General features: G+C 51.7%; 1 protein-coding gene across 1 annotated transcript; it reads right to left on the bottom strand.

The window, feature by feature from the left end:
• Window positions 1-1,294: 1,294 nt before the first annotated feature.
• LOC149364576 (neprilysin-like) lies at window positions 1,295-12,701 on the bottom strand (the record flags this gene model as incomplete). The annotated part of the gene is made up of 2 exons (XM_089568712.1): window positions 1,295-4,170; window positions 12,681-12,701. Coding segments are annotated over 2 exons (2,079 nt in total), but the record flags the coding sequence as incomplete, so codon positions are not given.
• Between the last annotated feature and the right edge of the window lie 333 nt (window positions 12,702-13,034).

The following is a 13,034-nucleotide window of genomic DNA, read 5'->3' as shown; positions in this document are numbered from 1 at the left end:
TCTCAACAAACACCGCGTAAAAATGGTCATTGCCGACGCCAAGCTGTTTTATATTTGCGGGCGCAAGTCCGGCCAATGAAAAGTTTCCTTTGAAATCTGCTTGTTGTCTACCGGTATATCCAAATTTCGTCACCGCCTATGACAATATTTACAGGCAAATTGCGATAGTTACAGAATATTTTAGGGCGTAAGCATTAATTTGGTAGGAACTAACCTCTAACAAAATCGTCCGTTGTATGTTCGCCTATCGCGAGCACTCCTTTCCGCCACTTTATATTCATCGACGCGCGATGTCGCGTTCTGCGCATGCGCAACGGTGCAGGGCAGAAATTTCTGGTTTCGTCTTCCGGCTGGTGTGAAAGCTTTCCAAACGGCAAATTTTTATTCAGAACATTTCGAAATGCAACCTAAAAGGTAACGAACTTCCGTAGAGGATTTATTGGTTCACGCAAATAATTCTAGGGGCAGAAAAAAAAAAGGGGCGAAAAATTTATTTTGAGGGATTGGTTTAAACAACGATTTTGGTTCAAAAGTGCCTCAGAATGCTACCTAAGAAGGAACTTATTGACAGGCGTAAATGGCAAATAATTTCCGTTCTGTCAACGCTTGGTCAAAAAAAGAAATTAGAAGAAAAAAGGTATGACCACAAAACAACATCAGAACCACAGTCCTACTCACTCGTAAACGCAGTACTAATCCCTTGCGCCTCATCAGCAACGGGAACAGGGGTTCTTAATTATCTTGTGCGTTCTAAAAAGTATTGCCGTATATTCGCGCATCTGCAGAGCACCAGATCGCGTGTTGGCAAATGTTTGGTCGTCTGTTTGGCGAGTGTTTGGCGAACGTTTGGTCGTCATGCTTTCGCACTGATTTGAATGCAGTAAACATTCTCCGTAGGTTTTTTTTTTTTTTGAAGCAAGGCAACATACGGCCACCACAGCACGCTTGCACAATGCGATCACGGTGTTACACAAGTAATACTATAGCACTCGTAGTACTACCAGCATGTAAAATGGCGTAGTACTACCTGCCCCAGCAGTGTGGCACCAAGCGCGATTTTCAAGCAACATCAAAATTAGCACAGCCATCAAAACAGAACGCAAAAAAGCCTTCAAGAATATACACAGCAGGACAATGACACCTCCGGAAGTTAGGAGCAACAATGCACCAAATAATGTGGCGACAGAAACAAGGTCTGGGTGAATAGGCATTAATAGAGCCACACAAACTTATTAGAGCTGATATTAAGCACTCTTTATTAGAACAACCATTTCTTGTTGCCAATTCGCCAGAATTCAGTCTTCAGCTTACAGTTTTGACAAACATTGAAAAAGGCCCAGATAGATATTAAAGTGGACATATTGTTTCAAGTTTCAACATGAAATACTAACTCAAACTATAATTTGCGAACAATAATGTGAACTAAAAAACAAGTAAAGGGCAAACACACCTCTTAGTTTTCAACAAGTAGTATGCGTTGCCGGATAATGTTTGAGTGTACTTTTTCACTTGATAAATCGGCAACTACGAGATCCAGCAGCATAATTATTGTCCTTTAGCCCTCAGTGGCTGTACATCTAATACGCCTGTGCAGTTCGATAGAAGGTTAATGTTGAAAGCAACGCTTACAATAATACCGTCAAAAATGTGCATGAATTGTGTCTCGAGCTGAAAAGCAACGTAAAATGTACGCCCAGAAGAGAACCTGGGTGATGAAATACCTTCGCCGAAATTTCTACAGGCACAGGTTCACACCAAAGTCCTCCGTCGCCCCTTATGCTATTTGGCTAAGACCGAGTTCACAAGATGTGTACCGTGATTTCAAACCTCGATCACAGAAAATAGCCTTGGTGAGACGCTTCACAACCACCATTTCACGCAGGTACCAAAACGTGACTATACTATTACACCAACTACAAGTGACCCATTATATTGAGTTCAGTGGTTAGAAGAGAACCAGTTAGCAGGTGGAGAGAGTTCACGCAAGCGCAACAACATAAGAGTGAAGAAAAAACAAACACAGCCATTTGCTAAAACAGTGTGCGACGGCTTGAAGTAGTTGGGAAAAAGAGAGAAATGCAAGTTGAAGCGGGAGGTCCCTTGCGACTTTGATTAGTCGAAAAATCTGCATCTGCGTACAGGGTTCATATTGGAGCCACTGGGACAGGAAAACGCCTTCGCAAACTCGGGAAAATTTTGCACAGCCTTATTGCAGTCCACAGTGTAGGGGCTCGGCACGTACCTGCGGCGGCATGTCATGAAACAAAGTGTTATGAAAAACACCTTCTCTTCTGTCAGGTGCCCCGCAATCCTTAAGCGGCGTCGGGCTTTCTTCAGTGCCTCTTGAAAAGCGGCGTAGGCGACCTCGACGGCCGGAATCTCGGGGAACACGCTGCTGTGTGTTCGCAGCTCGGGACAGGCGTCGCGGACCGCAAATTCAAAAGTCGACTGCGCGGAGAGAATCGAATTGACGAAGCTGCCATTCGGGTGCCATCGTAAGCCGCTTCTGTCCAGCGATTTGATTATTTCCAGCGCCATCATGAAGCCGATGCCTCCGTACAGCATGCCGTTTGTGCCGTTCCTACTGTACAACGGACTGACGAGTGAGCCTATGGCGATCAACACGTTGTTCAGAAAGGCATCGTAGGTCATATATGGTTCCAGGGCACCGAGCGGCTGAGCGTAGATCCTCTGGTACATCGTCTTTCGTTTAGCTCCGCCAATGGCCTTGTGGGATAGAATCCAGTAGGCTGCAAAGGACGTCTCGTTTTCCGGAAAGTCTTCGTAGATGTCTTCTAATGATTGTGTGCTTGGGATCACCTCGTCTGGCCACAGTAGCTTCCGGATGGCAAGGATCTTCGAAGCGGCCAAGACCTTGCTACCAGGGTCCAGCCACTCGGACGAAGTGACCATCGCAACAGCTGTCGCAACCAGGCTGTCGAAGCACGCGTCCACCAAAGCTCTGTCATAGGCGGAAACCGTTGACGTGTAGTGCAACGCCGAGACCAGCGACTTGTACGGCACTTCTACGTTCAAGCCACAGAAGAGAGGGCGTGCCACTTTGGCCGATTCAGCGTCACCGAATAGAACAAGCAGCAGCTTGGGGCTCGCCGCTGGGCTATACATGAGCACGAAGAGCCAGTAGAGGTGCCGGAGTAGCTGTTGGTTGTCGTGCTTCCGAAAAAGGCTTCCCACTACCCTCATGTAGTCTACATCCGTTACGAACACCTCGGTAGTCATTGTTGGAGGGAACGGTAGGTGCTGCTGTAGGGCTTTGAGCCAGGCTGCGGGTGAAATGTACGGTATGTAGTTGGTGATCTCAGTGAGGGTAAACAAAGCTGACTCCCTTGAAGATTCTTCGAGGGCGCCATAAAGTCGCCGCACAATGTCGACGCCTTGTGTTACTGTCTCGTTAATGGCCCTCTCGAGCATGTCAAGCGAGGCCTCAGCCGTGACTGAGTGCAAGAGCTTAGCCCAGTATGAGCCATAGGCCGCAGTCTTGAATTTCCGATGGAACACCACAAGAAGTTGCAGGTAACGAGGAGGAGAAATGATCACTCTCCATGCTTGCTGCTCTAGCGAAGGTGCTATCGCGAGCGCGAACCAGAGGGAGGCTTCGTAGTTGAAAGACAGCGATACGAAGACGTCAAGAGCGTCCACTTCTCGAGTACCCGTGAAGGGCGAGGCAAGGCCTATTTCATTCATAAACCGCAGGAAGTCGACCGTACCCCTTCCGTATTTAGAGTCGTCTCCCATGCACAACGTGTGCATATTGAGTGGTTTTCGGCCAATGGGCAGGGTGGAGGTGCCTCTGTGAAGCGTTTCTGCCAGGGTCTGGAACCAGGTGTAGATCGCAGCGTCCATAGCCGACGCGTACTGACCCTTCTCAATCATAGGCGGTGAATATGCAGAGCAGACATGCTTTGCGAAATCTTCGCAGGCATCCACGTCGTTGGCAGTGAGGTAAGCGAGGAGCGCAGCGTGGCGAACGCAGTCCGTGGTCTGGCAGATGGGGTCTTCTTCGGGCTGCTGAGTGGAGCGGTGGAACAGAAGCGGCACCAGGACGATGCACACGACGCAGAAGACGCAGAACACGGCGATGATGACCACTGCATGGCCCCGCGGGGCTCCACGTCGGGAGGCTGTGACGGCGGAGTCGGGAACAGGCACCTGGAACGTTAGAGTACGAGCACAAGAGGTTGTAAACTCGCTTTTGGGGGAGATGGCGACTGCTTGTTTGTGTTGTTTACTTTATAGCGTTCTCTGTAATAAGAAAGTTTTGCCGCAGTCTTCGCTCCGCAGAATCTGCGGCATGAATCTATTTCTTATTACGTCATCATCATCATCACTATCAGCTTGCCTACGACCACTGCAGGGCAAAGGTCTCTTCCATGTCTCTCCAATTAACCCTGTCCTATGCAGCTGTGACCACCGTATCCCCGCAAACGTCTGAATCTCATCCGCCCACATAACTTTCTTCGTCTCCTGCTACGCTCGCCTTCTCTTCGAATCTAGTTCGTTACTCTTAAAGACCAGCGGTCATTTTGCCTTCGCATTACATGCTCGGCCCAAGCGCATTTTTCCCTCTTGATTTTGACTAGAATGCCATTTACTCGCGTTTGTTGCCTCACCCACTCCACCCTCTTGCGGTTCCTTAACGTCACGCCTATCATTTTTATTTCCAGAGGTCGCTGCGTTGTCTTTAACTTAAGCTGAACCCTCTTCGTTAGCCTCCACGTTTCTGCCGAGTAGTCGAGTACCGGTAATACACAGAGCAGGGAGGTTCCGTAGGTGCTTTAGTGACGGACGAAAACTTCCGTGCTCTAAGCGACCGGAAACCTACCGACCCCATAACAGCGTTGTCCCCCGCCGTAGCACAGCTTCCAGAGCAGCAGTTACCAATGGGGATATCATAAAGAGGACGTAAAAGGCAGGAAGTTAGCCGCAGCCATAGCCGACGCAGCACTAACCACCCACACGGACCCGCTGTACCCGACTAGAATAGAAAATAGCGTCTCTCGAGACTCGTGTCCAGTCCTCTCGCTAGTCCGGAACGCTAAAAATTGCGAATGGAAATTAGAATTGCCCAGCTAACCAAACAAGCGGAAGAGTACGCATGGTCTCTAGCCAACACCAACTGGATATATAAATGCGATTCCATACAAGGAACCCTCAGCACGAAATGTAAAAGGGGCTTCCTCAGGTGTCTCATTGGGCCCAATAAAACCAAAGGCGAACAGAGTAGAAATTTAAGGAGGGCACTCCACGACTTTCAAGGAACAGACGAACAACTCGCCGACAAACTGAGAGCAAGGTACTTATGCACGACTGTAGACTATGATGTGGAGATAAGGACATACACCGGAGAGGAAAATTCAATGTTGGACGGAAAATTTACCGTCGAGGAAATCAAAACCTGCGCGGAAATCAAAACCTGCGAGGAAATCACGTCCTGCGCCGGTAAGCTGATGGAGGCGGCAGTGAGGCGAACGCTCTCCAATTATTTGGAACAGCATGAGCTGCTGCCGCCCTCAATGTTCGGCTTCCGGCCACATTTACCAGCGCAGGACGTGCTGCTCCAAATCAATAGGGAAGTCATCGACCCCCACCCCCCTTCGGGAATCCGGCGGACAGGGCTATTTTGGCCCTGGACCTGAAGGGGGCTTTTGACAACATTAAACACAGCAAAATTCTCGAGAATTTGAACGCCACCAACTATGGCGAGAAAACATTCAGATATGTACAAAACTTTTTAAACAATAGGAAAGCTTATATACGACTTGGCAATTAAAAATTCGGGCTCATCGAGGTGGGAACCCGAGGGACGCCTCAAGGAGCAGTTATCTCTCCGCTGCTTTTTAACGTTGCCCTCATGGGTCTCCCCATGAGGCTCAATGCCGTGGATGACGTACGCCACGCCATCTACGCAGACGACATTACTATCTGGTCGTCCCGGGCCAGCGTGGGGCAGATGGAGGGGGCCCTCCAAGAGGTCGCCTTGGTGGTGCAAGATTACGCTCGGGAGTGTGGTCTGGAATGCGCTCCGAACAAATCAGAACTTCCACATATCATAACGGATAGAAACTCAGGTGAGAACATGCAAATTTACGTTAACGACACCCATATACCAGTGGTGGAGACGCTTCGGGTATTGGGATTACAAATTAATAACCGGGGTAACAATGCGACGGCCTTGCAAAAAATAAAAATAACCTGGCTTAGCTTATGGTTAAGCCTAGGATGCGAAGCATAGTTTTGCGGTCTGGCGAGCCGCCCTCTCCCTGGCCGACATCTCGCTGCTCAACTGACTCAACGAGTGCGTCGCCTTTTGCGTGACGTCGGTATCTCCTAGCGGTAGGAGCGGGAGTTAGGCCGCCGGCGGAGGCTGCGCGCACGGAGGAAAAAAAACTAGGAGAGAGTGCGCTCAGCCTCTGCAAGCCATCCTCCTCTGACGCCGCTGCCGCGGGCCCTTTTGCACACTGACTCTTAGGAAATAGGCCCTCCTCCACAGTTACTAGACTGCCAACCAGCGGTGTTTTTTAGTGAACGTCCGTGCTCCGATGTAGCGCAGAAGCGCAGCGCCTGTGTTGCAGCTTTGGCGGAATGCGTACCGAGCTCGCGAGGTTGTCTGAAGGCTCCGCGTCTCAACACTTCTGTTGATTACACTCGAGTTTTTGGGTGCACTGTAGAAAACTGCAGGTAAACTTTTCATCAAAGGGCGCGGCCGCGACCTCGTCACTGTTCAACTGTGGTTCATGAAGAGAATGGAGAGGAATTCCTTTCGTCGTTATACACACATTCGGAGCATTTATTTCAGCGCATGCTATAAGCGGAGAACTCGAGAGTAGGCGAAGAAACGAGCTTCTAAAGAAGGGCGCAGCGGCTTCCAGAGCGCTCACGGCGGACGGACGTGTTGAACGAGCGCTCCGGCGCGCTGCGCAAGATTCTATTTCTCGGGCAGGCGGACTTCGGCCCGCCCATGGGCCCGCCGTTCTCCGCTATTCTCAAGGCACAAGTAGCGCCGAATACGCTAGCGCACATACGCGGTTCCGACGTGAAATGCAGCAGTGAAGCATTTCTCTCTCTCGCTGTCGAGAGAGAGTGCCGGCGGCTTTACGTCAGCCCCTGCGCGGGGTCTCCCGGCCACTGCGCACAATCACTTACAAAAAGCAAACTGTATGTAGTACATAGCCGCGCGCACGTAGCGTCCTGTCTCGGACTAATCGCGCGCGCGGCACACTGCACTAGCGGCCGGGGTGGGGCGCCCGGCCGCGTATACCGTCCGAGGTAGCACCCACGGAGAGTTCGTGTCACGCGTGCACTACCTGGCGAAGAGCGAGCGCGAAGTCAAGCCCGCCTGCTCGATGAACGCACAGAGGCTCACCATTATTCTGTTACGGGTGCGCGCACTGCCGCGCGGCCACAGGAGCTCTGTTTCCCAGCGCCCTGCAGGCCGCGAGAATCTCGCGACGCGGCACTGCAGAAGCGGCACAGCGAAGGAGCATGTGCTCCATGTCTCCACTGCGCCGCAGTCAGCGCACGCGTCGCTCGGGGACGGTGGCCGCTGCGGCGAGCGAGCAGTTTGCGCTCACCACGGAGCCGTCAGTGAACACAAGCAGATGGTCGCGCAGTTGCTCGTACAGCGAGAGAGCGAAACCGAAACCGAAATCCAGCTAAGAGCTACCACTGCCTTGTCACGTGAGGGCCTATTTCCCATGATTCTTACCATTATATTTTTTATGACTAGGCTTCAAGATTGTGACGTCATGCTCCCTCCCAGTTTTTCTTCCTTCATGGCTGCGCGTCCGCAAGCGAGCGCACGAGGCCCCAGCTTTCACAGCTGTTGTGACACCATATCACGTGGTGCGCCGATGAAGGTCAAGTGGTAGCTACGCGGCCGTGCGCGGCGCAGCAAGGAAGAGCTCGGTTGTGCGAGTAATATGCTTCGCGTAAAAGTCCACCTGCGAACAGATTAGTAGGATGATTGTCAGGATATCCGGCAAGCATGGTGGACTTCTCGAAAAAGAAACCATTCGCCTGGTTCAGGCGTTCATCATCAGTCGCGTGGTTTATGCGGCGCCCTACCTCAAGCTGAGGCAGAGCAACGGCGAGAACCTCAACGCGATGATTCGGGTGGCGGTTAAAAAAGCTCTAGGACTCCCTGCCAAAGCGTCCACTGAGCGCCTGCTCTAACTTGGTGCCCACAACTCGGTGGAAGAGCTGACTGAGGCCCACAGAACAAGCCAAATTGCCAGGCTGTCGGTGTCCAGCGCCGACAGACAAGTCCTTCAAGTAAAAGCAGAGAAGTAAATTTCAGGGGGGCACTTTGTTGACCTAAAGCGCAGTGAGGCGAAAGCCTTAAGCGAGGTGTTGCTGCTTGTGTCACCGATGTGTGGTGTTGGTTTCTAAGTGGACACATTCCACCAACCACCGCGGGTTCGAGCTTCGCGCGAGCCAAGGGCCCCGATCAGCCGTCACCGCACACACACTTGGACACCGATGCGGCGCACTCAACCTCCGCTGGGAGGAGAGCGGTTCGCCGCAAAGAAATAGGCCTCCAAGTTCACAAAGGAGACGTTTATTCACGTCGTCCTCCAGCTGATACACACACACTCAATAGTCACCCCGTCCCGGGGGCGCGCCAGGAGCAAGGCTCCGCTGCGCGCACGAAGCGACTCGAGCAATGCGCGCCGCTAGCACGCCGCTGCAGGAGAATATCCCCGCGGCAGTGCTGTGATCTCTCTCTCGTGTCGACCGTTGGGCTGGTTGCGAGAGAGAGTGGGCAATCAACGCAAGGTACGCCTGTCGGAGGTCGCTGGACCCCGCTGGACAGGCTCGAGCCGCTGCAGGTCAGAGGACACGTGCGGGCGAGCTCGAGTAAGCACTGGTCCGAACGACAAAGGCCGGCACGGACAAACAGTAGCGTAAGCACCTTACGCTGTCTCGGAGGGATCTCTCTCTCGGCCCCGCTCGGACGGTCGCGCGGTGCGCGGCCGCCCCAAGCGGGTCCCGAATTCCCGCCAAAAGGCACCAATGGCAAAGGCCGTTGGGGAGCCGGGGCGGAGCTGTGGCCAAATGACAGGGATTAGTCACCTAGCCGCCTCTCCACCGCCTGAGGCGGGAGCAAGGGAAAGAGGAGAAACAACGCGGGAAGCCGGCACAGCCGCGCAAAGGCAGCGGCTTTGGCAAAGGCAACGGCGGAAAGCCAGGATTCCCACAGTGGTTACTGTTAAGCTTCGCCTCTAAGAGTGGAACGCCACAGCGCCTTGCAACGCTGTCAGGGAGTCCCCAGAACGCCATCGCCCGTTCGGTTCTAGGCCTTGCTCGTCGGTAAATTGGTTTTTGAGGAAAGGAAATGTGTCTGTCTCGCATGCCTCGATGGATACCTGAACCTCGCTGTACCGGGAAGGGATGAAGCTGGGAGTGAACGAAAACACCGTATTCACTAGACACGCCTTTGTTCATTCCAAACCATCGAGCTGGCATGGCGGAGTGCTTAGCATGCTCGTCTCGCACTCCGGAGGCCGGGGTTCGATTCGCGAACTCAACCAATTTCCTATTCGGTTTTATTTATTTATCTGGCATGATTAGAAAGGTTAATTAGGTTAATATGGTTAATTGACTAAGTAAACTTAGTCCGACTTAGTAAAACACGTTGCGGGGCTAGTTGGTTATGCATTTTCTTTCGTTCAAATTTAAGCAGCGCTAACTTTTAGGACGAATACACAGAGGACATGACAGGACGGGCGCTGACTTCAACTATGTTTATTTCTCTAGAATCCCTTTCTCTACCCTTTCTCTAGAATCCCCAGAAACCCTTTCTCTAGAATCCGCACTTGCTAAGTCGTGCCCTCACAAGATGCAAGAGAGCTTTCGGGGCGAGGCAGAAAGACTGCGAAAAGCAGGGTTCCCTGATCACGCGTTGACAGCTGTGACCGAGGCACTCCTACAGAAATTCAAGGGAAGGCAGAAAAAGACACGTAGAAAAGAAAGACCCGGGAACGCCAAACCAGTGGTTATGCCATACATCCACAAGGTGTCCCATAACCTAAAAAGGGTGGGCAACAAGTACGGCGTCCCGATGGTGTTCTCTGCGCCTTGTAAACTGGCTAAGATGTGCCCTAAAGTCAGCAGTAGTGGCCCTGCAACATCCGGCTGTGGAACAAAGCACGCTAAGCACTTTGTCCGGTGTGCCACGGGTGTGGTCTATGAGATCCCCCTTTCTTGTGGCAAAGTGTACGTTGGCCAGACAGGGCGTTGTGTTAACGAACGTGCCAGGGAACATGAACGAAGTTTGGGAAACGCATCAGACTCATGCCTGAATCTGCCCGCCCATTGCCGTTCTTGCAAGGACCAAAACGATGAGAACTGTGAGCCACGGCTTGACAGAATCAAAATTCTAACCAGGAGCAAAGACAGATTAGCTCGGGAATTTTTCATCAAGGCAAAAGGCGACATGTGTGTCGGCACCACTTCTGTCTCCCTGCATGCCAGCGAATTTAGATTGCTTAAAAATAAGGGACGAAATGCGTGCCGCCCTCATTAATCGACCTTTGCTGTCATCTTTGTCATCTTGGCCTTTCCTTTTGTGGTCTGTCGCAGATGCGCAATGCGCTCACGGTCGTCTTTTCTTAGTCCCACTTACTTGGAGCATCACTATACCATTCTTTTAATTGGTTGCATGGTTACTAGCCAAAGTACAATTGGCCCCGTTTGAAATTCGCGCACTGTGACGTCACGACAGTTTCGACCAATCGAAAAGCGTGACATTTCTTTCGACAGCTCCTGCTTACAACGATGAGGCATTAAAGGCTTCCGCCTTAAAAAGCAGATAGTATGGGTGCCCGGTCACCAGGGGGTTGAGGGAAACGAGGCCGCTCACGCGGTTGCCCGAGCGTTCCTTCCCCCGGGTTCCACTCAAATCCCCGGTCCTGCCGCGGCAATCATACCGATTCCGCTAATCTCTTACGCGGATATCACAAACCATTTACGCCTCTGCAGGAGGGCTCTCCCGGGACCCGCCAAGGGTCTCAACAGAACCGAGGAGTGCCACCTCAGACAGCTCCACACCGGGTCTTTCTTAAATCCCGCCGTACTAAAACACGTGGACCCGACTTCCACGGGCAAGTGCAAATTCTGCGGGCAGTATGCTGACCTATACCACATGGTGTGGGCCTGCCAGTTAATTATAAATATAGCAGTTATAAATCAGCCAACTAGGGAGGGCTGGGAGGCGGCCCTGTCCAGCTCGGATCTGGAGGCCCAGCGGGCCCTGGTCCAGAGAGCACGGGCATGCGGCGGCAGCCAATGGCGTCCCGGAATAGGGACTGCCACCCAGGTCAACGTCCATCCACAGCTTCCCTTCCCAATTCAATACAGTGCTACCATAAATGTTTTCTCCTCCTCCTCCTACAGTTCTGCCGGTTCGTCGTGCTCTTCGCTTTTGTATTGTTCTGACAGTTACGATGACGACGACACGCAAGCCTGGAACGGGCGTATAAAATATTCTTCGCCCTTACCCGCCATGCCTTGACCGCCCTGTTGGCGGCCGCTGAATCCTCTAACTGCGAGGGGTGATTGACATGGTAGTTCGATTGTACTGTTAAACACAAGATCAGGGTCCATCCTTTCGTGTTAACTTGTTGACCTTGTCTCCACCGTTTTCAGGACTATATTCTCCCCCGGAATGACTCTTGCACTTCGATGCTCTAGCCTTCGGGTGCCAAAGGCCCGTCCTTCCCTTTAATGCCTATTTGACTGTAGAGCGAAAGTTAACTGCGAGAGTGGACATTTATGAAAAAAAAAGAGGTCGAAAGGCGCCGGGGTACGCCACGTAGTGCCCGTAGAACAGGAAACAGTGCAGGATTCAACTGCCCTATGCTCTCCCCACAGCCCAGAAAATCCGGTTCCTCTTTCACTCCCACCTTCCTCTCTTCCCTTACCGCTCGGTTCAGGTGTCCACCGAGATATGTGAGACAGATACTTTGTGATTCCCTTTCCTCAAAAAGAATTTACCAATTTACTGAGGGTTGCGAAACGATCTATACATGTTGAAAGAAAGGAGGAGCTAATATGCGCTTCCAATTCTTTAGATAATGCTCAGAATGTGACTCGCCAGTCTGTCACTAATATATGATGCTACGTTAGCAACATTGTTTCTATACATATTCAACTTCATTACGGCTTCACGTGAAAGTATTTCTGATATCTCTGCTTAGCGTACACCGTCATATTACGCGAATGAGGAGAGGGAGATGTAAACTCCTATGGTCCACTTTCTTGGGGACACTCTCTCTCTGGAACACGGCTGCGCTGACCGGCCAAAAAGAGGTTCAATGGCGACGTAGCAAACTAGGCTTCAAGAATCCCACTAAAGGATCACACATCCATTTATAACACTGCTATTTCAGTGCTTCGGTTTCCACGTTATTGAAGCCTACCGCTGCATCGTATATTCTTCCAGAACCGTTCGCACTGATGATATATGCCTCCGCTGCTCCAATTGCGTCATCTAATTTTGCGGCTAACAGTCGTCTGTTTGGAATCTTCCAAGAGTGTTTCAAAGATTTCACTGCTAGGAAAGCACCATCACTTCTCTCAAGATAGGAATTAGACTATGGCCTCATTTTGCCACAAGATGACAACGATTTTCAGCATCCATCAAAGATTCCATTACTCACGATGTTTTTCAGGTCTTCTGAGAGGGGTAAGGCAGTCAAAAGCGTTCCCAATCGTGTGCTATCGCTGACACCGTAGTGCGGGCTCGGCGCGGGACTCTTCGTCGGCACAGCAGGTGTGGAGTCCTGTTGCACATGCTGCGGGGCTCGGGCTCCCCGTTCAGTCTTAATTCCGGTTTCCGATGCTGCGGCCGCAGGCGTCGCGACTCCCCGCCCGTGCAGTGGATGTGGCAGACTGGCGGTCTGTTTGAGAGGCGCGCGAAGAGGGGTACCGAAGAAGGAATCGGACATGTCCTTCGCCGTTATCGGTGTAGTGACCGCCTCGGTCACCTCCACGGCCGGCCCAGGACTTCGTGA

This window comes from Amblyomma mixtum, chromosome 2 (genome assembly GCF_055824585.1).
Source record: "Amblyomma mixtum isolate Tamu chromosome 2, ASM5582458v1, whole genome shotgun sequence".
NCBI lineage: Eukaryota > Metazoa > Arthropoda > Arachnida > Ixodida > Ixodidae > Amblyomma > Amblyomma mixtum.
This window is presented reverse-complemented; position numbering and strand designations above follow the sequence as displayed.